The following is a 26,972-nucleotide window of genomic DNA, read 5'->3' on the forward strand; positions in this document are numbered from 1 at the left end:
GCACTTAATTTCATTAAGTGAGACTTATATACCATAATACCATATACCTACACTTATGTTAATATAGTAGTGATTCCATTGAAAGCAACGAAACACTTTAAGGGGCCCACAGATAACCAGTTCGCCGGACGATATCAGCCTGTCAGTTGTTCGGAACTATCACCTTTCAGGTTTAACTGACAGGCTGATATCGTCCGGCGAACTGGTAATCTATGGGCTCCTTTAAATAGGAAACTGTCGGCTAAGATTAGTATAGAATATTTATTTTCACATTACATTATAATGTTGTTACTTCATACTACTGTTAATAATTATTTATCAACAAACAGTAATATTTAGCTGGATAAATACCCAGTACTTTGTACATAAAAGACATACAAAGACATGTATAAAGAAAAACAAATTTGACTAGATTTAACTACCCGACCTAGTTGTATACTAACAATAAATGAAAAATCTACTAATAATAATTTGCTATGTGCAAAATGTTTGTGGAGAAAGAGAAAGGAAATAAATAAATTTGTCACCTCAAAATAATCAACGTGTTTGTTATGTATGTATAGCGCAAGGGACGCGCTTGTTCTTTGCACATAGATATATGTAGACATGCCTTTTCAAAGCAAATTTCATAATACATATTATTCGTTACATTTGTACGAGTATGACATTTTGTGTACAGTCAACAACAGAGCTATGAATACAGGCAAAGTGCCAAAAATATGTATACACGACCTTAATGTACAGGCAATAAAGTACTGTATACTTTGATTTTTGACACTTTGCCTGTATTCATAGCTCTGTTCTTGACTGTACTTTGCAATAGCACAAGTCACATCTGCCACATATTCCTAAATATTAATACAAGTAACAGTACAAATTAATATATACAACCCAACCTATATACAGTCAGCAGAAGTGGCTGAGCAACATCGGCATCTGCTAAGTCATTTTCTCTGGCACATAAAACACAACTTATGGTCCGTCTCCGATCTGACCGATCGTTACGAGGAATCTATAGGTATAGATACAGAAATACCTAAATTGAATGGGCCCAAAATTTTTTGTATTGCTAAGTGTGGTGCTTATTTATTATATGTTAAACATAATTAAGTATAAAGGCTCTACTAGAAACAAAAATAAAGAAATTTATATTCAGTCTTATCTTACATATCAACTTATAAATAATGTAATTCATCAATATTGACACATTTTACATAATTCGCTGTGCAATTATTGTATTTTTTGCCAATAATTAAGATATAAAAGCCTGAGTTATGAGCCATTTCATTATGGTTTTTTTACAATAGAAATGTAACATGTGATGGCTATACCTAATCAGGCCTAAATTATCTTTCATTAAGTATCACATGAAATGTTATTAAATAATAGTTATTTGTTTTACAAGGGGGCAAAGTTGTTGTTTAACCGCTCGTGCTAATATTGATACCCGAGCAAACGAAAGATTCCAAAATTGAACCACGGGCGTAGCGAGTGGTTCGAAATATGGAATCTTGAGCGTTGCGAGGGTTTCAAAGCACGAGGGTTAAATAAAATTTGCCCCCGAGTGAAACACAAAATTTTTCACCACACCAACACACATTTCACAAATATTAAATGTAAAATATCAAACAAAATGAAACCAAATCAAATCCAAATGAATGTTATTAAATAGTTATTAATCCAAAATCATCAGTTAAAAGTAAATTCAACCAGCAAACATAAGAAAACAACTCATAATTTGCATTTGATTACTTTGCCTCACATATGAATAAAATGCAACTTTGCTATCAGTTCTTGAAGTGCAAAGTAAGCCTTTCCGAGCTGGTGCGGTGAAAATACAATTCCTTTAAACCTAAATACAATTATTCCATTAGTTGTAAAACTCCTTCGTAAGTCCTAAGTACGATCTCTATCTATATTTTATCCGAGATCAGCTAAAAGTCAGTAATAAATATTAAATTTAATTTAAAATAACCGTTACCGCCAATAAGACATTTAATTAAAATAGTTTGTAAAATGTACTAAAGTGCGGTTGAAGGTTTAGGTGTCCGAATGATTTTTATTACCTATGTTCAGTAAATTTAAAATACTATAAATATAATATTTTGACTATATTAATATTTTAGTCACAGACTAAGCTACCTTTTGTAAAAAAACCAACCTCAACAACCGTCTAAATAGTTGTTAGGCAATGCGCATGTGGTGACGCTCTACTATGTATTTTCGTGTTCAGACGACTCGCTTTATGTTTCTACACACTCGGGTTCGAACGTAGAACACAAGCCCCAGTCGCTCCACTATATATTTTTATCTTCAATGGCCGCATTTTCAATGTCTACGCACGCGGGTTCCTCTTGTTGCACGCGTCGAGCTCTAAGGTGACAGAATACACGCTCCGCTATGTATTTTCGTGTTCATTGGGCGTGTTGTCAGTCTCATTCTACACCATCGGGTTCGTCGGGTTAATCTGGATGCACGCGTTGAGCCCTATGGCGACACAGAACCTTCGCCCCGTTATGTATTTTTATTTTTGTCTACATTAAAAGTGTTCTCAGTTTCTACACCATCGGGTTCGTCGGGTTACCTAATCTTACGCATACCTGTCACAATATAATTATTGCCGCTAATGCCGCTATGTGTTTTCATCTTCAGTGGGTGCATTCTCAGTTTCTACGCACTCGGGTTCGTCGGGTTCCTCTAGATGCGCGTGTCTGGCTCTGTGGTGGCGCAGAACTGAACTTTTGTCAGCGAATTGTCGTCGACAAGCGCCGCAGACATACACGCGGCCGGAGTGAGTCATCATATGGCGCGATAGACCTGGAAAAAAATGTTTTTTTTTATGTTGAGCACTTGTGTGGACGCACCGCTGTCAACATAGATTAGTTGGCCTGTTTTCTATAATTACCTGAAGAATACAGGAACAGTTTGGGACAGTGACGGTAGCTATGCAGCGCCAGCGCCCTCTCGTGCCCGCTCGCGGAGGTGTGACCACCACCGCTGTCATTATATTTTGCTGACCGCCATAACATAGGTTAGTTGACCTGTTTCGTATAATTACCTGAAGAATACAGGAACAGTTTGGGACAGTGAGGGCAGCTGTGCAACGCTAGCGCCCTCTCGTGTGGGGGGAGGTGTGAGCGCTCGTGTAAATGTAAAGCGTTGCGTTGAGTGAAGCTCTTGTTGCACGATGAGCACTTATGGGGACGCACCGCTATTGACAAAGAAAAAAAAATATATTCATTTCATTACGCTACGTCTCACGTAGGCGAACAACGCGCGAACGCGGCGCGGCGCGGCGCGGCGAAATCAATCCTTTGATGCCCATAGAAGTGTCCTACGTAAGCGATCTCGTTGCGAACGCGGTGCGGCGCGATTTGCACGCGAATGTCAGGCGGCGCCGCGCCGCGTTCGCGCGTTGTTCGCCTACGTAAGACGTAGCGTTAGACCCTCAAACCTCAGAAGTTCTTTTAAATTTTTCAATCATTGGACATTGGAGTGTGGAACAATCGTAAGACATGAAAATGTGTACATTTTAACCAATTTTCAAAAATATTTTTTTTTTAAATAATATGGATTTTTTTGTTGATCCTGTTTACATTTTTTTTTGAGACGGCGTAACGAGAGACCATGAATTTTTGAGAAATCTACAGCTCATAGAGCTACTAGTTTTAAAATTCGTGTTCAGAAAAGTCAAATTAGGAGCCATATACAACACCCATAGAACTCATAGTACAAGCTTTGCTTAGTTTGGGGCTAGGTTGATCTGTGTAAGATGTCCCCCCATATTTATTATTTATTTATATTAGGGTGGGTATAACCACAGAATACAAATTAAATAATAGTACTACCGTACAGGAAGGACACTTCCTACAAAACCGAAGTTTGACAGCGTTTCAGGGTCGAATCATGCTATCCCTTTCGGCTATTTAGGGTTGTCAAAATTCAAGTGATTATCTTATCTATGGTCGTGCACGCAAAAGGATGTCAAGTGGTGCCAATCCTAATAATTACTCGCAGCAATCGCTGAAAGTCAACACCGACATTGGCAAATTCACCCTGTGCAAAATTGCAGGGCATAACCCACAAAAAAAAAATTACTCGCAGCAATGCTCGGAGCAGAGTTTACCCGAAGCACAGAATAAATAATAGTACTAGGTACAGAAGACTCACTCTCGAACAAAACGCGTCGGTCACGATCAGCACAGATATGGCCGCTAGGTGGCGACAGCGCCACGCGCGGCTTATGGCAAACACCAAAAAGTGACGAAATCGCAGAGCGAGCCACGCCTGCCCGAAGTCAGGAGTGTCTCCCCACCGGTATTACCTTCATGTACCAGCATGTGTCGGTGCATGACCTCCTTCTGGGCGAAGCAGCGGTCGCAGCGCGGGCAGGCGAAGGGCCGCTCGCCGGAGTGCGTGCGCGCGTGGCGCAGCAGCGCGGAGCGGGACGCCAGCACGCGGCCGCAGGTTGAACACCCCATGGCGCCGATGTTTGTGTGGCTGCGGAGAAAGGTTACTAGGGTCAGACCTGAGACCGAGATAACTCCGTCCCTTTTTAGGGTTCCGTATCCAAAGGACCCTATTAATAAGACTCCACTGTCTGTCTGTCTGCCACCAGGCTGTATCTCATGAACCGTGATTGCTAGAAGGTGGAAAATTTCAAAGATGATGTATTTCTTTTGCCGCTATAACAATATACGACGTAATTTTTTGGCCGTTTTTTGCGTAATGGTAAGGAACCCTTCGGGCGCGAGTCCGATTCGCACTTGATCGGTTTTTTTAATTGCCACAGCTTTCACAAGGACAGTCTCAGAAATTTCTACAAAATATATCAAAAGCTATACGGTCAAACTTACATCTTGCTGGTCTTTTGCTTCGCTTCAACAAAACTAGGTTTTGGTTCTATAAGCTTAGCCTGCCGCTGGAAACCTGTCTTGGTTGCTTTCGGAGCCTCCACCGGGACAGGAGCCTCGGATATTTCTATTAAATAATCCTGTGTGTCTGCTTCCAACTCATCATCCTAAAAATAAATACACATGAATAAAACTTGTTAGAAATTACATAATAAGACTAGGGTTTAAGTGGGTCGATCAACTATTTCTTGTTGTTATTCTGTCCCATCAGCCAGGACACAATAGTAGCATAGTTTGTTAGAAGAACTGCTGTACCATGTTCTACAAACGTGCTTAGGAGGTGTCCCATAATGGAAAGTCCTTATTACCAACAAATTCAAGTTTGGTTCATTTAAATACGAAAAAACTAGTATTTTAGGAGTGACCCAAGAGACCGTAACCATGGCAACTAGCGACAAGAAAAAGTTGATTCACCCAAGTGCTTATATTTTGGACTTTACTCATCTTTTAGTTAGTGGAGAAAAAACGCTTAGGCCGGGGTCGTTTTCACCCGCCGCCCGCGGCCAACAGCGGCCCGCCGCCCGCGGCGTCTGAATGGTATGCTCAGGAATGCTTGGGAGTGGTCGTCGGGACGCCGCACGCGGCGGTCGAAAACGACCACTCCCGAGCATTCCCGAACATACCATTCGGACGCCGCGGGCGGCGGGTGAAAACGACCCCGGCCTTAGCGCGGGGATATTCGTACATTGACTCACCTGTTCCTATTTCTATCACAGTCACACGCGCATAATTATATGTCTGTCCCGCTCGCAAAGTGTCATTGACTGAGGCGGGGTAACAATATAAATTCGCGCGTGCGATAGAGATAGGAACAGGCGGGTCAATACACGAAATTCCTCATGCATAGACCCGCCAACAACCAGAGTTACTGCATAAGGTATGGAGCTATTTACATTAAGTGTCAGATTCGAAACACCTTTTTTTTAGGGTTCCGCACCCAAAGATGTGTTATCAGTGTGTTTGAGTATGCCTACTAGTCCTACTATACCTCTTCGACTAACTCCATTCTAACCACTGCCCCATCTCCGGCTTCGAGTTGTAACCTCGACACATCTGATCTAAGCACTGACAGCTGTTCATCGCGCTGCGATAGGATGCCAAGTTTCACAAGGACTGATGTTATCAGTGTGTTTAGTTCGCCAGGTTGCATTACTCGGTACTCTTCCTGAAATAATACAATAGAGGTATTAAATACACGAGAAAGAAAAAGGTATATTTTATTACGAAAATCAAGGAAAGTAGAACCTGATTCCTGGTAAAAAGCAAAAAAATAGACAAACCTGAGGAACTTCTGTATTTTGCTGAATAGAATCTGCTGGTTGCACCTGTAAATATTTGATAGAGAGTAAAATTTACGGAACTGTTCAGTTTCTTTAAATCAAATCAGTAAGAAAAGTATGTTCGTTGGTTGGCTCTACAAGTAATAATGTGAATATTATAGGGACATTCTTACACACATTGACTAAGTCCCCCGGCAAGCTCAAGAAGGCTTGCATTGTGGGTACCCAGACAATGATATATGTAATTCTCTACAAACAGTGTCTCCCTATATCCATAGTTCCCATTTTTGTCCCTGGATATTGACATAATGGAAAACATACACAAATCATCATAATTTTAAACAATCTTCATTACATCAAACTGTATTATAATATCAATATCCAGGAAGATAAATGGGGACTATGTTGGAGAAGCAGAAATCCACTATCCTCTTACGAGTTGTTTACGAAGGAGTAAAATGTATTTTGTGTTGAAACTACGCTCTGAAGTTGTTTCATTTCATTTTGTTTCTAAAGAATACTCACATCACGAATTCTGGATGAGCGGCCGAGGTGCTCAAGAATATCCAAACACACACTCTAACACCTTGACAATAGAGATCAGTTCATACATTTGTGAGCACTTTGGGTGCCCGGAAATATCTGATGGCGACTATAGAGGAACTATGCACTTTGTATTGTGTTACATTTTGTATGTTTCCAAAGAATACTCACATCACTTATCACGGACTCCGGCTCCACCTTGCTGTCAGACTCCTCACCGATCTCCAACCCAAACTCATTGATGTTCATATTCTCGTCCTGACTAATCATCTCTTTCAATGTCTCTTCATTCTCCGTAACAGTTTCAGTTGGTTGCCGGTTGCGAGAAGCTTGGAGATGCGACTTCAATCTGTGATATGACAGTTCACATTTCTTCCGGAAAGCGTAGTAGTGTTCTAGATCTTTGTAGCAGGTTACACAAACCAGGTTAGGGAGGTTGTCATCGCGTTTCACCTGCAAATTTGGACAATGAGATTTCGATAAGTAATAAATAAATAAATATTACAGGACAATTTTTCAGAAATAAAGTTAAGCAGCAGCAAAGCAGAAGAAGAAAGTAAGCAAATGTATGTGTATGTGTGTGTACTATATTACTAACATCCAAACCGACACAGATCATAATCCTCATAGCTAGCGTGGAGCAGATATTATCGGGGTCTTCAGTAAATATCGGCACGGCCGACTCAGCGGTCCCGAGGCACAGCCGGCACAGCCCCATCACGCCCTCGATGTACCGGCACTCCAGCGGCTTCCGTTTGTACGTGCGAATCATTTCCACTGTCACAAAATACGATTAACAAACAATAAGAGTATGACTCTTCTACGAGCGCTCATCACGGCGATCACGCGACCGCTACGACGCTCCGACGTTATGGAACTTTAGTACAGAACGCTAGAAGAAGATTACGAGGTTTAAGTCATGTATTCGATTTGTTTTTGGGCTTAAAATGCGAAATTATCAGCAATATCAGCCAGAATCCGATGTTTTGTTTGACAACTTTGACATTTTGGCCCATCCGACCCCAATATAAGATTGGGAACGTTCAGATACTTTTTAAGAAAAAAAAAGTTGTTGGAAAAACCGTCATTATGTAAATTATCAAAATGATGAAATAATTCGAAATAGCATGATTTACTAGAAAAAACCGTTTCAATTGCCATCACAATGCTTTGAAGATGATACTTTTGTGACATAATTATGGTTATTTGTGTATGTAAAGAATTCGAACGCTCTCTGAAAAGTTTTTTTACAACTTTGTTATGAGACCATGGAAATAACTCAATTATCATACCTATCTATATTTATACGAATATAAAAAGAAATGTTTTATTATTTTTGTAAAGGAAATTAAATAACAACATGTTTTCCTCAAAATAATATCATTATTGCACAATGAAAAATACTATTCGTTAACTAGGCCGATAGATGTCACTATCACTAAAACATACAAGACAAATGTTGCCAGACTTGCACAAATAATATCCTTAATTTAATAACAGAATCTCAAATCCTTTAAAACCGTATAATTATTGGCTGACACCCCAATCCACAAGGAACTGCTGCAAAGACCGATCTGTGCTGTGTGTACAGCACCGTAAATAACTAGTCAGTCAATTGGTACACGTTCGATTGAAGCGCCATCTTTGTTCAGCTTAAATTATTAGTATTACTTCCTGTTCTACTCGTTGTTCTACTATTCTGTACCCTCACTTGACTCACACGGTTGTGGGGTTTATCGTGGATTCGCCCTTGCATTCCCTCGAGATTCTCGAGAACAACGATGTACTTAGTACAAAAATCGATTACTTACTGAATCACTTTGATATCATGTATCACATGTATGTATGGTATATTCATGACTATTACACGTTGTTTACACATTAATCAGTATTTAGTGTGAGTTACTTCCTACATTTGCCACTAAATTAAAGTAGCAAATGAATGAATTCGCACTAAACACTAGTTAGTGGGTAAAACAGGCCTTTAACTTCTCTTCTTTACCTCGTTAGCTTCTGAGTAGTAAATCTTCAGTTAGTAAATTAAAGCTTCTTTTAATAAGTTAAATCATGAATCCTAATAAGGGATCATCCATTAATTACGTCACACGAATTTCTAGGTTTTTTGATCCCTCCCCCCTCCTTGTCACACTTGGTCACATTTTGCAAATCCCTCCCCATCTGGTGTGACGTCACATTTTAGGCAATTTTGTTTTCAACGAAATCGGCAATACTAACCCGGCATTATTTTTTTAATAAAAAAATATTTTTGGTGAAAGAAATATTAGTAATTTTACAACACAAAACCAATTAGGAACGAAAATTACCTACTTCCAAAACCTCATGATTGAAATGTACAGCGAATAATAAAATATAAATTAATTTTCGGTTACTGATGAATGAATAGTGATGAAGTTAAAATGACGTCACAATGTTTGTGACTCCCTCCTCCCCCATGTCACAACATGTCTCATTTTCTTGACCCCCTTTCCACTCCCTAAACGTGTGACGTAATTAATGGATGACCGCTAAAAGCTTTAGCTAGCGAATAGTCTCCTTTTAATATTTACTATTCTCGTGATTTCCAATATTTTCCCTGAATTATGGGAAACATTATAAACTGGCAACATTTTTCCAGACGAGTGGACGTGTTGGAGAGGGAGGGGTAGAATGTTCGTTGTGTCAAAAGGTCGAGAACATTTGTATTGGACTAGTGATGTAAACATACAAGAAGTCATCGAGTCGATAACTATAAAATTAGTTCATTTAACTAATTTTAATATTTGGTAATACCTACAAAGTATCACTGTAGTTTTATTGAAACATTTAATGGAAATTTTAAATGTTTAAAACAAAATTATTAAGTTGAGTAGTTTTAAGCTATCTGTAGTATATGTTGCTGTGTCCTTGCAGGGCGTCATTTTAACTAACCCGATAATATATTATGTACTACCTTGATAGCTAGTTCGTGACATGCAATAAATTCTATTCTATTCAGGTAAGCACCATTTTACATGAATTTATATTTTGTAAGTGAATTCATAGTTGTAGTTTTTGTAGGTTAATTTTTCATTTATAGGGTAAATACATTGTAAACAAAAACTATAGTTTGGCCAGGGCCTATTTCATTTTAGACAGAGAGAATCATACTATCTATGTCTTACGTTAGTACTAGCACCCTAAAGAAAGGGCTGAGTATAGCTTTTTTGTTAATATTTACTGAGAAATTGGGTTTACAAGATTATAAGTCTATTCTTTATACAACAATTAGACCACAGTCATGCGCTCGTTACAGTTTAGATTGCTAAGATTTACTGACCCTTTATTGCAAAATCATATTGTGGTAAGAGATTCCAATGACGTAAAACAATTTGAAGTGATGTTTCTTTATAAAAACCGGGCAAGTGCGAGTCGGACTCGCGCACGAAGGGTTCAGTACCATAATGCAAAAAAAAACAAAAAAAAGCAAAAAAAAAAGCGTTAACCCATCCAAGTACTGACCACTCCCGACGTTGCTTAACTTTGGTCAAAAATCACGTTTAAATCCCCATTATAGTATGGGAGCCCCATTTAAATCTTTATTTTATTCTATTTTTGGTATTTGTTGTTATAGCGGCAACAGAAATACATCATCTGTGAAAATTTCAACTGTCTAGCTATCACGGTTCGTGAGATACAGCCTGGTGACAGACGGACGGACGGACGGACGGACAGCGAAGTCTTAGTAATAGGGTCCCGTTTTACCCTTTGGGTACGGAACCCTAAAAAACGATGTGACTGGCTGGTATTAAAAAGGAAAAAATAAATGTCGATAATAAAGAATTTCAGGACGATCGCATCGCTATTCATGATGCCGCCATGCGGCAAATTTTCTACTGACGTAAAATTTTAACCAATCAGGCAGCAGTGCGTCAGGAGGGAATTAATGCTATTGGTTCGTGGAACGGAACATTCCAGAACATCCCAGTGACGTCGAGTGGAGTGGCGCACGCATATAAATTTATTGAGCGTGATCCCCGCCATTTTATTATTTCAAGAAAAGAAACCGGCAATCGCGCACGTTTGCTAAGCTGTTCATCTACTAGTTAAGTCTACGACTGAAGTTATAGTTAAATTTATACAAAGTGAGTATTATTCTTTACTATTTTATGTTTATTTCATTATGAATTAGGAAAATTTTGAATTTGTGAAATTTTGAATTTGGTTATTGGTAACTTCCTCATGATTTTTACTCCGGTCCTCTTGAGTCGTGCATGACTTTATCTTATGATAAGAAGACCCGATGCAATTTCCCGTTGTTGAATATAATTTTCATTTATATTTTTAATAATTTATTAACATTTATCCACTATTCCTTTCATTCCTTTGTCATCCGGCACGCCATCTGCAAATTTACATAGCACGTGGTCTCTGACCTCACGTTTGGAAAAGTCCTTCAATTACTAATTTTATATTTTCGTTAACTGGCCGTGGAAACTAGAAACTGAACAAAGGTGAAGTTTTCACGCGAAGCATTCGAGAACATTCGATCGATTTTCCGGTCGGCTTATGGCGGCGCGTGGGGGATTTTTTTTCTAATTTCATTACCAGTGCATCATAGATATTTTAACTTTCTTTTTAGATGGCCAAGGCACCAGCGGTAGGAATCGATTTGGGCACCACGTACTCCTGCGTGGGTGTGTTCCAACATGGAAAGGTGGAAATCATCGCCAACGACCAAGGCAATAGGACTACGCCCTCGTACGTCGCCTTCACCGACACCGAGCGTCTCATCGGAGATGCCGCCAAGAACCAGGTGGCGATGAACCCCAACAATACTATTTTCGGTACGTTGAACTTTTTTAAGGTTAGATTTAACGGATTTTCCATATTCTGTTACTTTCCCTAAATTCTACTGTGTTAAATCCCAATGATTCATGTACTAAATTAACTTACCTAATATCTTGAGCTATTATTATAAAACTGCTATAACTACAGTGCTGATGAAAACCGGTTTCTACGCAGATATGCTTGTAGTAAAGTAAATCGATATCTAGCCTAGAACATTGCAGAACTAGGTCATGTAGAAAATCTAGGACGCAGACCGCAGACCTAACAAAGGGCCTCACGTTATTCCCGCGTGTTTGGCCGCCATTTTGGATATGTTGATATGATAATGCTATCAGTCTAACCACAAACCGCATATAATATTATCTCTGTCTAGCGACTTTGAATTGTGAAAATGGTAATTTACCTACTTAGTTGGTAGATGAATCATGAATCTGTGGAAAAGTACAGTTACCTGAATTGTAAAAATGGTAATTTACCTACATAGTCTGTAAATGAATCATGCATCTGTAGGAAAGTAGTTAACCGAGGTTACCAACCCAGCAACCCACACTAACCATAAGTACAATGGTTGCCACCTACATTTTCAAAGTTTAAAGTTGTATGTAGGTGGATTTCATTTAAAATTAGTAATGATAATGAAATTATAAGAATTTCCAGTATAATTTGGCACTTTGGGTATGACTCATAGTTGAACCGAATCTAGTTTGTGTATGATGACTAAGTGGAAGATGATGCAATTATTTATAGTTATATTGATAGAATATTTAAGACGCTTCCTTGTTTATTTCCTGTTATTCATCAAAAACTCAATGTACTTAATTCTGGTTTATAGCAGTTGCGATGATACTTAATAATTTTTGAATTTAATTTTACTTTCATGATGATACCCAATATACTAGACTAGAGTCTCTGAACATATTGAATGATAAAAATAATCTGAGGATATCAAAAGCTACTTTTTTATGTAATTGAAAATGTGCGTAGACTAAATTTTGCACTTTGCTTGTTACAGATGCCAAACGACTCATCGGCCGCAAGTTTGAAGATGCCACAGTACAGTCAGACATGAAGCACTGGCCCTTCGACGTTGTCAGTGATGGTGGCAAGCCAAAGATTCAAGTCAGCTACAAGGGCGAAAATAAGACCTTCTTCCCCGAGGAGGTGAGCTCGATGGTGCTCACCAAGATGAAGGAAACAGCCGAGGCATACCTTGGCAAAACGGTGCAGAATGCAGTAATCACGGTTCCGGCGTACTTCAACGACTCACAAAGACAGGCCACAAAAGATGCGGGTACCATCTCTGGCCTGAATGTACTCCGAATCATCAACGAACCGACTGCTGCTGCGATTGCGTACGGATTAGACAAGAAGGGCGGCGGCGAACGCAACGTCCTTATCTTCGACCTGGGCGGCGGCACCTTCGACGTGTCCATCCTGACCATCGAGGATGGTATCTTCGAAGTGAAGTCCACTGCAGGAGACACTCACTTGGGTGGAGAGGACTTTGACAACCGCATGGTCACCCACTTCGTGCAGGAGTTCAAGAGGAAGTACAAGAAGGACCTCACCACCAACAAGAGGGCGCTCCGTCGTCTGCGCACCGCCTGCGAGCGCGCGAAGCGAACCCTCTCTTCCTCCACCCAAGCTAGCATCGAAATTGACTCCCTGTTCGAGGGTATCGATTTCTACACCTCGATCACCCGCGCTCGCTTCGAGGAGCTGAACGCGGACCTGTTCCGTTCCACCATGGAGCCCGTAGAGAAGTCTCTGCGCGACGCCAAGATGGACAAGGCCCAGATCCACGACATCGTCCTGGTCGGAGGCTCCACCCGTATCCCTAAGGTCCAGAAGCTGCTTCAGGACTTCTTCAACGGCAAGGAGCTCAACAAGTCCATCAATCCCGACGAGGCCGTGGCCTACGGCGCCGCCGTCCAGGCCGCCATCCTCCACGGAGACAAGTCCGAGGAGGTGCAGGACCTGCTGCTGCTCGACGTCACCCCGCTGTCCCTCGGTATCGAGACCGCCGGAGGCGTCATGACCACCCTCATCAAGCGCAACACCACCATCCCCACCAAGCAGACCCAGACTTTCACCACCTACTCTGACAACCAGCCCGGTGTGCTCATCCAAGTATTTGAGGGTGAGCGTGCCATGACCAAGGACAACAACCTGCTCGGAAAGTTCGAGCTGACCGGCATTCCCCCCGCGCCCCGCGGCGTCCCTCAAATCGAGGTGACCTTCGACATCGACGCCAACGGCATCCTCAACGTGTCCGCCGTCGAGAAGTCCACCAACAAGGAGAACAAGATCACCATCACCAACGACAAGGGCCGCCTGTCCAAGGAGGAGATCGAGCGCATGGTGAACGAGGCCGAGCGCTACCGCAGCGAGGACGACAAGCAGAAGGAGACCATCCAGGCCAAGAACGCCCTGGAGTCGTACTGCTTCAACATGAAGTCCACCATGGAGGACGAGAAGCTCAAGGAGAAGCTGGCCGACTCCGACAAGCAGACCATCCTCGACAAATGCAATGACACCATCAAATGGCTGGACTCGAACCAGCTCGCCGACAAGGAGGAGTACGAGCACAAGCAGAAGGAGCTCGAGGGTGTGTGCAACCCGATCATCACCAAGCTGTACCAGGGCGCCGGTGGTGCCCCCGGCGGTATGCCCGGCGGCATGCCCGGCTTCCCCGGCGGCGCCCCGGGCGCCGGCGGCGCTGCCCCCGGAGGCGCCGGCCCCACCATCGAGGAGGTCGACTAAACATTCCATACGCAATACCATCCGTGCTAATTGAAGTCGAATAAACGATTGAAAATTATTTACTGTTTCAATTTATTCCAATTTCCAATGCCAAAATATCTTGCCAGCATTTTGTTCCATAACAAATCGGAAGTACCTACCCTACTTTAGAGTAAGTATGCTATTATGTTTTGTTGTGTTCTAGTGACACGAATTGTTGGCCAAAACGAGCAACTAGTTAGGCGTATACATGGCGTAGAATATGCGTGAATGAAGACTACTTACATTCTCGCTTAAAAATAAGAAATGTACAGTTAGTAGCAGAAACTCATTTAAATTTGTATCGTAGTATAGTCATCGTAGACACTGCACGTATTTAGTTTTAAGGCCTATGCACACCGGCTGCGTGTGCGTGACGTGCGCGTGCGGCGTTGTAGAATACAGATCCATAGGCTACGTTCACACGGCGACTATTCGATTCGATATTTTCTCGCATACGGTTTTATCGTATACGGGACGTCTGTTCACACGGCGCAAGATCCATTCGGTTTTTTCACGTATACGGTATTTCCGTATACGTGACAGCCGCTCACACGGCTTCTATTCGATGCAATTACCTGCCGCCACACCACCATTAAAAACAGGTTGACACCGACAAAGAAGATTCGAAGCGTTTTTTCAAGACATCAGAAATGATGGACGTGTGTTTTTTAATTATTTTCGCCAGCTTTGACAATTTATTAATAAGATTGGAGCAGACCACCTTGCTAACGACGTTTCTAACACAACTGCCGGCTGCCTGCCCCCTCGCGCGTCTCGTTTACGAGAAACCAGTTTGTCTGTGTGAACGACTCAACGTAAACGTAAGCGCCACTGAGTATCGCATTCGATAAAATCGTTTCGAGAATCTCGCATTCCCAGTTGCAAGACCCTACGGTATACGGTAAAAAATATGTCTCGAATACGAGATTTTCTCGTATAGACGCCGTGTGAACAATTTTCAGAGTTGCCATACAAATTTTGCTGTCACTACGATATTCGATAAAATCTCGTATACGGTATACGGGAAAAATGACGCCGTGTGAACGTAGCCTTATGAGAGACGGCACACCGCTTGCGCGACGTGTGCGTGTGCGGCTCCAACATTTTAGCGCACGCACATGCGCACGTCACGCACACGCAAGCCGGTGTGGCTCGGCCTTTAAAATTCCTAATTTCAAATACCTAATGATAATAACGCGATTTTTCTAGAAATCATAATTTATCTAAATAAATACCTGCCAGGTTCTTCATGGTAACCGAAGCCTTGTTACCTGTACGACCGGTTTACCAAGATCATAATAGGTCGTACGCTTGTAAGGACTTTGACCCGACTCGGTCACGATGCGATAAAATGTATGAAATTACTATCTTATCATGTTTTCGCACGTAGGTAAACCTGAGTAAACAATAAAAGATGAGTACCCAAGTTTAGATAATACCTAAGATATAGTCTGCTTAAATATCGATGTGTGGTTGGAAAAGGTGCAGTTAAGTCGGCTAAAATGAAATGAAACATACACAAATAAAAATAAAGATTGTTTCAGAATAGCGTAGCGAATCATATGAGTGGCGTGCCGACACACGAGGGGTCATTATCCGGGCATCCGAACACCTAATTTCTTAATTAGAGCAGGGGTCAGCAAACTTGTGAGGCGACAACGGCCGTAGAGCCCGTAGAAATCGCCAAGGGAATTGAAAGCTCAAGAGACGCAAGGCAAGTGTTTTCAGTGGTGTAAAGAACTATCAAATCGAGTGATTCTGGATGATAAAGAACCGCATGAGGCTTATAGCTGAGGTTTGTGGACCGTGAAATTAGCGGCCAGGGGGACAAAACTCCGAGGTTTTACCGAGAAAAACGAATATATACTAGTTGCAGTCCGTCTGTACCGGCCCTTGGACACTGGATTGATATTGACACCATAAAAAAACCGGGCAAGTGCGAGTCGGACTTCCGTACCACAATGCAAAAAAAAATAACAAAAAAAAAGCAAAAAAAACGGTCACCCATCCAAGTACTGACCACTCCCGACGTTGCTTAACTTTGGTCAAAAATCACGTTTGTTGTATGGGAGCCCCATTTAATTCTTTATTTTATTCTGTTTTTAGTATTTGTTGTTATAGCGGCAACAGAAATACCTACATCATCTGTGAAAATTTCAACTGTCTAGCTATCACGGTTCGTGAGATACAGCCTGGTGACAGACGGACGGACGGACGGACGGACAGCGAAGTCTTAGTAATAGGGTCCCGTTTTACCCTTTGGGTACGGAACCCTAAAAATGCTCACATGCCATGAAACTATATTTAAGTTAAGATCGACATTACTTATTGTTATAATTATAGTTTAGTAATGTCCTTTTCACCACATCAGCTCGGAGAGGCTTACTTTGCACTTCAAAAACTGATAGCAAAGTTGCATTTTATTCACATGTGAGGCAAAGTAATCAAATGCAAATTTTGAGTTGTTTTCTTATGTTTTCTGGTTGAATTGATTTTTAAATGTTCGTTTTGGATGATACATATTTAATAATAATTACATTCATTTGGATTTGATTTTGTTTGATATTTTACATTTAATATTTGCTTCGGGTTGATGTGGTGAAAAATTTTGTGTTTCACTCGGGAGCAAATTTTGTTTAACCTCCGTGCTTTGAAACCCTCGCAACGCTCAAGATTCCATTTTTCGAACCACTCGCTACGCTCGTGGTTCAATTTTGGAATCTTTCGCTTACTCGGCTCGGGTATCAATATTAGCACGAGCGGTTACACAACAACTTTGCCCGGTTTTCGATATCCCCCTTGTTTTGTAAAACAAATAACTATTTTCCTACCTACTAGGTAGGAAAAAGGTACTTGCCTATATATCTTCGGCCTTACGCTACGTCTTACGTAGGCGAACAACGCGCGAACGCGGCGCGGCGCGGCGCGGCGAAAGCGGCCGCCACCGCGCCGCGCCGCGCCGCGCCGCCTGACATTCGCGTGCAAATCGCGCCGCACCGCGTTCGCAACGAGATCGCTTACGTAGGACACTTCTATGGGCATCAAAGGATTGATTTCGCCGCGCCGCGCCGCGCCGCGTTCGCGCGTTGTTCGCCTACGTAAGACGTAGCGTGACATTCGCGTGCAAATCGCGCCGCACCGCGTTCGCAACGAGATCGCTTACGTAGGACACTTCTATGGGCATCAAAGGATTGATTTCGCCGCGCCGCGCCGCGCCGCGTTCGCGCGTTGTTCGCCTACGTAAGACGTAGCGTTAGGTCACACCTGAATAAGGACTAGCTAGACAGCCATATGTATCCAAGGTGCCCCTTCACACAATGGCCTATTTAGCTCGAAGGTTTAGCTCCTTTTATTGAGCATTCTTTGCCTCAATATGGCTGTGTTCTTTGCTCGGAAGTAGGTACGAGTAGCTAGCTACCTATTATTACGTTCAGCATGAATAGGAAGTGTAAAATGGCGTTTTGTTCTTATAAAAACTTCAATTTTAAGGTCCCGTTGGTTCCCCAGTTTCTTTCTCCTAAGCCTACCTACTTATTCTAAATTTTAGACACCCTTTATAAATGGAGATAGAGTTAGACTAAGATAAGTCTGCAACGATTTTGATAGTATAGGTACTATACAACACGCTGTGCAAGTGTTATTTTAAACTATAAACTTCTATAAAATTATACCTCGATAAAGTAACACTTGCACTGCGTGTGCTATCAAAATCGTTGCAGACTTATCTTGGTCAAACTCTAGGTACTTTCGTGTAAATCTAGACACCTCCAGAATATAGAGGAAAACTAGTTGACGCCCCTAAAAGCCCGTTCCCCCTCGTCGGATGTCGGGTCCGGATTTTAATCGGATCTCCCTGTGGCAGACCATTTTATATGAAGCTAATATATTGTCGGTACGCTTATTTACCACCATAGTGATGTACAACTAAAATGAATATCTATTTTAGTCATATATTTATTCATCAAATACAAATCAAAGTCAATCTTAAAATCTACTTAAATAATTTACATGCAATTTCCTAACTTAAAATCTAAACATATTACTAATATACTATCCACAACATATTACTAATATACTATCTATTTTAGTTGAATAACCTCAAGCCGTTGATATATCACTCTATTTTCGTATAATATAGAAGAAACCACGCTCCCTAACCGTGAAAATAGCTGGAAAAATTAAAATTGAATTGGAACGAGCCCCGATCTATTTCAGTTTAGTTTAGAATGAGACTGGATATAAATAAATTGAGGAATATTCTAGTTAACACATTAACAGGAGTCCAATTCAGATTTGACAACTTGCTACGGTTTTGATACGACCTCGATGATTAGCGTGCATCCCACGACTAGAGTTGTGCCCTTCTTGAGAACGTTCTCCGTTTTGTTTATGAAATTTTCTCGCTCGAGAATATTTCCCATACTTCTTACTAAATTGAGAAAATTCTCAAGAACGGCACAACTAGTTATTGCACCAACTATACATAGGTATAGTATAGCGTGAGTGATCTTCAAAGCGTGTCAAAATGAGATCTCCGTAACAAGTTGTTAGAAACGAGCACCGTATTGTATACTCACTGCCCTATTCGAACTTTAAGATACGCACGTCAGCTAATAGATCTTGAAACGATATGGATTAGATATGTCAGTCTCAAGTGACATTTTTCTTCGAAGAAACGTCACATTTGACACTGACATACGAGGGCTGATTGAAAAGTTCGCGGCCTGACCATTAAAAAATAGTACATTATTGTCGAGGCTCGGAAGTAGCTACTTGCAGGCTGAGGATTCGTTTTAAACGGACGACCTTGGGAGTCCGTTTAATTAAATCCGAAGCCAGCAAGTAGCCTTCCAGCCGAGTCATATATAGTGCTTTTCTCAAAAATGGCGCAAGAGATATAAATATCATAGAAATATTTTACAAAAGCAACGTTCTTACGTATATATTTTCACAGAAAAAAGCCCTTGCCGCCTTTTTATTTTTTTAATAAAAAAATAGAAGTGTATTTTTCTGCCGAAAATGCGCTAAGCTATTTGAGACAGCTAAATAGTCGCTGTACTAATCATCTGTTTGGCTGTATAATGGGCCTGTGCCTTCATTTGATATGGCCATTTCAACTTTGAAAAAGTTTGGAACTCGACAAATAATGGAATTTGTATGCAACATTGCAGTCCCAAAATCGAGACTGCAATGTTTTTAACTTTTTAATTTTTGACTGACCATAAACTACGCGTTTTGCGACCTATTTTTTAGACGGCAAAGTCGACTTTGCCGTCCATTTTTGAGAAAAAAACTTTTTAATTTTTTTCTGCCGCCGTTTTGAACTGTCATTATTCAGTTGTCATCCCGCGAAATTTCAATTGTAAGACATTGTAAAAATAAATTATACGTCTGATTTAAAAATAAGAGTCAACAGATTTTTCATAATGGACAATTTGGAGCGACGTGCTGTAATTAAATATCTTCATAAAAAAGGATTGACTCCAAAACAAATTTTTGAAGATATGCAGTGTACAGTCAGCGTCAGAGAGACGTGACCCCCCTAGTATCAGTATAGAAACTGTACAATAATTTCGTCATCACACGTAATGTTTGCGTAGCTGTGTGGTTTCATAAGCGGACTTAAGATTCCTAAGAAACCGGGTTCGAGACCGATCCAAAGCGTTAGAATCTTTTTGGTTTTTTCTTTGTTTTGTTAAGTTCAGAACTATTGGAAACTAAATACGGGTAATATCAAATATTATAGTAGAAAAAGGAAAAAATAAAATAAAAACAATCTTAAAAACACTGTATTTTATTGGTATTTTATCTTTGCATAACAGCTGCATTGTAAACAAAAATATTATAGTGTGAGTTAATTAAAATTGTGGTATGTTACATAGGCTGCGATTATAGCTGTCTTAATAAGTAATAGCAAGTAATAGGAGGGAACCGGAGGGGAAATCCCTAGGATACTGTCTATTGAATATAGGCTGGTGGCTGTATATTGTCTTTGCCTTACACCATCAGAATGACTGAGTCATGAAAGTCCAGACAGGATATATTTTGAATGTCGAATCGCGCGTGATTAGTAGTTACTAATATCTATTATGCAGTTGCATAACAGATAACTATATATAAATATTGGGTTTGATTAATAATGGGTATGTATAAAACGCGAAGATATTCTAACCTTGCGAGCCATTAACTACGTTTCAGAGAGAAACAGCATGTTATCGACCAGCGATAACAATATTCATCTCCTGTCACGTTACCACAATTTTAGGAAACACAACACTTACCTACTCGTATACCTTGTTTTTAGCATTAGAAAAAGGGTTAACAATCTTGACAAGTCTTGTTATGGAATAACGCTTCTAACAAAAAGTAACTATTATTTATGAAACCAAAGTAATGTAATACCTATATATCCTTGCTACATAACTGTAACATATTTACTAACTAAGTATAACTTATTTTTCAAAAGTGTTTTAAATGTAAAGACACGTTAAATGCTTCTCCCAATCGAAATCCTAATATTTTTTGGCAAAACTAAGACGATCGTCGCGATGCTTATTAAACAAACTTATTTTTTTTGCTGGTTTATAATGGTGTATCTGGGCAGCGTGCAAATGTCTTCTGACAGTGCTAAGAGATGACCCCAAATGTCTCAGCTGTTGAGCGAGTTGTAGTAAATGGAGCGTCGGTATGAATTTGCACAATACTACGGTGCCGCTGAGATTCCTCTGTGTAGGCAGAAGGACGAGGGCCTTGCCGATCTTCTTTAAAGTCACCCGTTTTTTCATACCGCCTTAGCCAATTTGCGAACCGTGTTCCTCTGCAAATAAAAAAACACAATTTAAACTTAATAGGTCTATTAACAAAACATGGCCAATGAAATGGAGTAAACTCTAAATAACTCACCGCTATTTTCATTTCTCGTGCAATTTTTTTAATACTCTGGTTTTGTTCCCGAAGCACTACAATTTTCGATCTCATAAAAGAGTTTAATCGAACCATTTTAAAACTCAGTTGACACAAGTTTTCGGACAAGTCGAGAATAATATGTAACAACGTTACTACTTCGGCACACCTAGAATAGACGTAACGATGACGGTAATGATTTGCGGCGGATGCGAATTATTACAAAGTTACCCTAAAACTCAATTGTAATTTAAAAAATGCGAAACGGGATAATCATACTAAATTCAACCTAAACACATATTTAGTTAAAGATGTTATTACTCACTTTCGGATTCGGATATGAGGGTAGAGAAATAATAATAAACAAAGACAAGACTATATTAAGTATCTATGACTAAGACAAGGACGCATCGACATACGAGTAACTTCCACCTCTACGATTTGACGATAGTGATTCATATTTTCGCAAGTAATAATATGTGTTCGGTGGCTCAATGGTATAAGTGACGGACTAATGTAAGAACATGATGTAGTCTTAATAACAGCCGCGAGGTCCGAGGATCGATTCCCAACAACGGTTGGAGACAAAAGGGAAAAATGACTTTTTGAAATAATATGATGCTTGATACAGCTGTGGCGATGTTGAACTAATGTTTCGACGTTGCCGTGTGAGCTATAGTTTTAAAATCAGGGGGGTCACGTTTCTCTGACGCTGACTGTACATTGGGGCAATCCTGTCCATCATATACGACAGTAAAAAAGTGGGCAGCTGAATTCAAGCGGGGACGAATCAATATCGCTGATGACCCTCGCCCCGGGAGACCAACCACTGCGACCAATCCACATACTTAATGTGGCAATTATATGCGAGATGATAATGCAAGACCGACGATTAAAACTAAGGGAAATAGCTGACATCGTAGGCATCTCCTATGACAGAACCCAAAACATTATAGTCAACGAATTAGGTTTTTCAAAGGTGTCGGCGAGATGGGTTCCGAAGCTCCTTTCAGTGGAACAAAAAATCACTCGTCTAACAATTTCACGCGACTGTCTCGACTTGTTTGAAGCTGACCCTCAAGACTTTTTGGACAGATATGTTACTATGGATGAGACATGGGTCCATCACTACACGCCCGAGACTAAACAGCAATCAAAGCAGTGGGTTCGTGCTGGATCTCCGCCACCCAAAAAGGCAAAGGCCATTTTGTCGGCGAATAAAGTCATGGCATCAGTCTTCTGGGACGCAAAGGGAGTAATAATGGTTGACTATCTCCAGAAAGGTACCACTATAAACTCTGACTACTATTGCGACCTTTTACGCCGATTACGAGAAGATCTGAAAGTAAAAAGACCTGGATTGTTGACAAAAAAAGTTCTCTTTCACCAGGACAATGCACGTGTGCACACGTCAATAAAATCGATAGCAGAAATTCACAACTGTGGGTTTGAATTATTGCCCCACCCGCCCTATTCGCCTGATTTGGCACCATCGGACTTCCATCTATTTCCAAATTTAAAAAAACACATGGGCGGTAAGAAATTTTTTACCAACGACGAGGTCCAAGCAGAAGTGGACACCTATTTTGAAGGCCTGGAGGAAAGTTTCTTCAAAAGTGGTATAATGGCTTTGGAATCCAGATGGAACAAGTGCAAAGAGCTCGACGGGGACTACGTAGAGAAATAAAAATATTAAATAAAATCTTTGGATTTGATTTCATACTTAGGCCGTGAACTTTCCAACCACCCCTCGTATCTAATCCATATCGTTTCAAGATCTATTAGCTGACGTATCTTAAAGTTCGAATAGGGCCGTGTATACTTGTATTTCTTGTCTGCCCTTGGATGAGGTTATGCGATTGTATGACATCGATCGGATTTCAATTACAGTGGCGATAGGTAGGTAAAGATGTAGTGCATAATAATTATTTCCGTCGTATTTTCACGGAAACGTACGAACGTGTCTTGCTATTTCAGTCAGCCTCGGTACAAAAAGTACGGACAAATACGAACGTTTCCGAGAAAATACGATGGAAAACAATTATCCACTACATCTTCTGTATGGACTGTAGATATGGACTGTATGGTTGACGAAATATAATTTGCACCAGTCTCCGAACAAGTTGTAGGTATGTCGAATAGGCGCAAATTGGGAATATTTCGTCAACTTGACGTACTATACAGTTGAATTCACAAACATCTTTTTAAGCCAACATTCAAAAATATATTCTCACGCCTATGACACACTGAGAGGTCGTGTAAATATATATCTGGAACGCTGGCTTGTAAAGATGTTATTACGACCCCGTACGTAATAACATTATTTTTCTGTTATTCTATTATTTTTTGTCCATGGGTGACGATGACCGCTTTCTATCAGGCTCGTCTGTTCGCTGGCTGACTAATGACATAAAAAAAATCATTATTGCAATAAGGTGTAAAAATGTACCTATACGTATTTATGAACTCGACTGTACATTGGCAAAGGGGAACTTGGGGTAAAGAGTAACAAGTAAAACATAGGTATCTAATATGTAGGTACCTACCTACTTTAAAGTGAAAGTACTTATTTATTAATTCTTCATACGCCTACATTGCAGAATTATTACAATGCACTTATGAATTTCAAACTATATATAAATATATATAAAAAAAATATTTTGAAAACTCAAATATTTAGAATATTATTAATAAATCACTTGAAACTTTTATAAAACTATTTACACGACTAATGTACCTAAATGTATGTACTTTATGTAAAAATATATATTCCTATGTAAATAATCGTTCAACTATTCAAATATAAACTTTAGTGATTATGTATTAAAAAATACAGAAATTGAAAACCAAGTGTAAGAAAACTTCATGGTTAATTTAAACATTTTATTCATACATAATTTTGTGCTATAACAAACCAACGGGACATTCGAACGTTCCTACAAAATATCACGATTACATGTAAATCGATTCTTTAGTCAATTAACTAGAATTAAATTAACCTTTCAGCAAGCGTTGGCTGGATATAAGATTCGGTGGAGACTTTTACAGTTTCAAATAATATTGAAAAATATCCTTAACTTAAAGTATCGTCAACCGGGGTGAATAGGGATGGCTGGGGTAAATAGAGAAAAAACTTAAAATGGGATTCACCTATTTCTTAAAAAATACCCATACAAATTGTATCATACAATCGACTATTATTTTCAGTCGTGTTTGTGTGACCATTTTAAGAAATTGGTATATCCTTTTTATATAATTTATTAATTGCCTATAGATAGTTAGATTGTTAACAAATAATTATACATACATAAAAATATTATGAGATATCGAGCTCATAATTTCTACTATACGCCTATAGTTAGTATTTAAATTATTAAATTAATAGGTACAACGAAATTACAATTTATTTACATAAAAATTCCCGTCGAATCTCAATTCCAGTTAAATTTCCTATTGTATAATACCTATCCTTAAATATAATAACTATATACATTACAGTAACGAGTACAAAATGAGTCCATGGTACTATCTATCTCGCTCGCACGTCCAGGGTACCTGAACTATAAGGCCTGGCCTAAGCCACATTTCATGCAAACCGACTTACAGATAAATTTAATTTACATATATTTATTTGCAGAAGATTTGCAACATTGTAAAAACCTATAAGGGTGAAATTTTCAATTTTCATTGTTCCATTTTAAGATTACCTATTTATTTTACTGTCACAATGGAATCAATTATAATAATCAACGTGGATCAACAAATAATTGGTTGGAAAGACCGTCATAGGGCAAGAACTCTCGTATTTACGTATGTAAGTCGCTCAGACACAGTCTATCGACCTTCTGTAGGGGAGGTTTGGGACCATTGGGCAGTCGGGAGGCTCGGGCATCCCCTTGTAATAAGTTCTGATTTACATGGAGGTGCCCGAGCCTCCCGACTTCCCAATGGTCCCCTACCTCCCCTACGAAGATTATGAGTACAAACGCAATATTCTCGAAATATCAAATAAGTAAGACAAACGATTTTTTTAACCAAGTTAAACGACTTATTTTACAAGCTATTAAGTATTTATAAATATAAAAATAAATGCGACGGAGTTAGGAGCCGACAATCTTATTAATGTTATAAGAAACGTGTGGACAGATTATTTTAAGAAATAGGATAAGGACGCCAGAAGGGTAAAACACTCAGTAATTGGATCTGAAAATGAGTTGTTTTCTTGTGCTATGAGCTTACAATACACAAAATAATCAAAGTGTTCCTGAAGAAAAGCCTAAATTTATATAGTTCCATTGTGATTAATCAATCATTTCACATACAAGGTACTTTAGACAGTCCAGATCTCGATATTTATAAGGTACTTAATCACTACACTTTTATCAATGCTAGTTCAGATATAATGAACTAGCTAGAAGTCCATCTATAGGGCATTTTACCTTCATTCTGGGTTAATTAATAAGCGTCAAAACAAGGTCAATATTATTTTCATTTTATTTGTTAGGCGTCGGCGTCATCGTTGTTTTTGTAATGTTTTCCGACATCTCAACACAGTCTTTGCTTTTTTTTATCAATCTTTGCGAAACAGATAAGTATCTACTATCTATGTATAGAGGAATTTATTATGTTGCATATCTTCTGCCGTAATTATAATATCAACATACGTAGATTTGGTTTCATGAAAGTCCATTATATTTACAAATATTCTTATCATTTTCTCACATCCTTCCCAAACTTATAATACGCAATAATTACTAGACTGTTTTTATGCAGTTACCCGATTTAACCCAGGTTACCCTTTAGCAATTAATTTAGCACAAGACCTAAAAAGGTATCAAGAGTTAAGGATAATGATCGTTCAAGAAAAAGTCATATAAGGTAAGGTGGAGTAACTATCACCAGCAGGGCAAGACAAACACTTGTATGGAATCCTCATACAGTTTGTCTTGTCCTGGGCAAAATAAACTACTTATGTTAGTCTTACCCCACCTTACCTTACACAGTAAACTAACAGTAACATTTTGGTAGCAGCGTACCTACTTCAGTTACCTATAGGAATCGATACAGCCAAAATCAGTTGAAATGATTGGAGTAAAACGGCATTTGTAACTTAATTGGCCATTTTCTGTGAAATTAGGTACCTTTACATTATAAGCTGCCACAAAAATGCTGTTCAGATTACCAATATTAGAGGTAGTAGTTTAAAGAGTTATTCTCGGGTTTTTTCATAAATACATACGCATCGAATGTTATCATTCCATTGTATAATGGACAATCATGTGTGATGTTTACAAACACCAAACACCTCATGCCATTCAAATTCTCAGAGTGAGAACAGAACCCCTAGTACCTATAAATTTCATTCGATAGAGCGTGACGAGCGTTTGCGTTATGTCTATTTTTGTATGGGATTTTGAATAGCGCGCCAAGCGGGACGTTTTGGAATCTCTAAATCCCATACAAAATGACACTTAACGCAACGAGTACGTCACGTCACGCTATCGAATTGAAATTTACACTAGGGGTACAGACAACGTGTGTTCTCAATCTGATATAGATAGAAATGAGGTTATTTTAAGAGAATGATTTGATAGACTATCAAATAAATACGTTTTCTGGAAATTTTTCAATTTTTGAGTTAAATCCAGTCAAACGCCCATTGTAGAACCGAGCTGCAAAATTGCATGGACATATTATGGACTTTATTCATTTGTAAAGTGGC

At 39.6% G+C, this 26,972-nt stretch overlaps 3 protein-coding genes across 3 annotated transcripts in view; 1 reads left to right on the top strand and 2 right to left on the bottom strand.

The window, feature by feature from the left end:
• The window catches only part of LOC134664298 (uncharacterized), a 184,378-nt gene that overhangs the window by 91,037 nt on the left and 66,369 nt on the right, over positions 1 to 26,972 (bottom strand). The gene's annotated exons all lie outside the window — the stretch shown is intronic.
• LOC134664290 (zinc finger protein 75D-like) lies at positions 18 to 7,717 on the bottom strand. The gene is made up of 8 exons (XM_063520849.1): positions 7,335 to 7,717; positions 6,908 to 7,189; positions 6,194 to 6,238; positions 5,902 to 6,078; positions 4,857 to 5,020; positions 4,325 to 4,500; positions 3,059 to 3,211; positions 18 to 2,817 (listed from the first exon to the last, which is right to left on the bottom strand). Exons 1-8 carry the CDS (start codon positions 7,506 to 7,508, stop codon positions 2,633 to 2,635), a joined length of 1,356 nt encoding a protein of 451 aa, XP_063376919.1. The 5' UTR covers positions 7,509 to 7,717; the 3' UTR covers positions 18 to 2,632.
• On the top strand, positions 10,696 to 14,381 carry LOC134664281 (heat shock 70 kDa protein cognate 4). Its single transcript, XM_063520836.1, has 3 exons — positions 10,696 to 10,857; positions 11,355 to 11,559; positions 12,576 to 14,381. Exons 2-3 carry the CDS (start codon positions 11,355 to 11,357, stop codon positions 14,324 to 14,326), a joined length of 1,956 nt encoding a protein of 651 aa, XP_063376906.1. The 5' UTR covers positions 10,696 to 10,857; the 3' UTR covers positions 14,327 to 14,381.

The sequence above is a fragment of the Cydia fagiglandana genome, chromosome 5, assembly GCF_963556715.1.
Source record: "Cydia fagiglandana chromosome 5, ilCydFagi1.1, whole genome shotgun sequence".
Classification (NCBI taxonomy): Eukaryota; Metazoa; Arthropoda; class Insecta; order Lepidoptera; family Tortricidae; genus Cydia; species Cydia fagiglandana.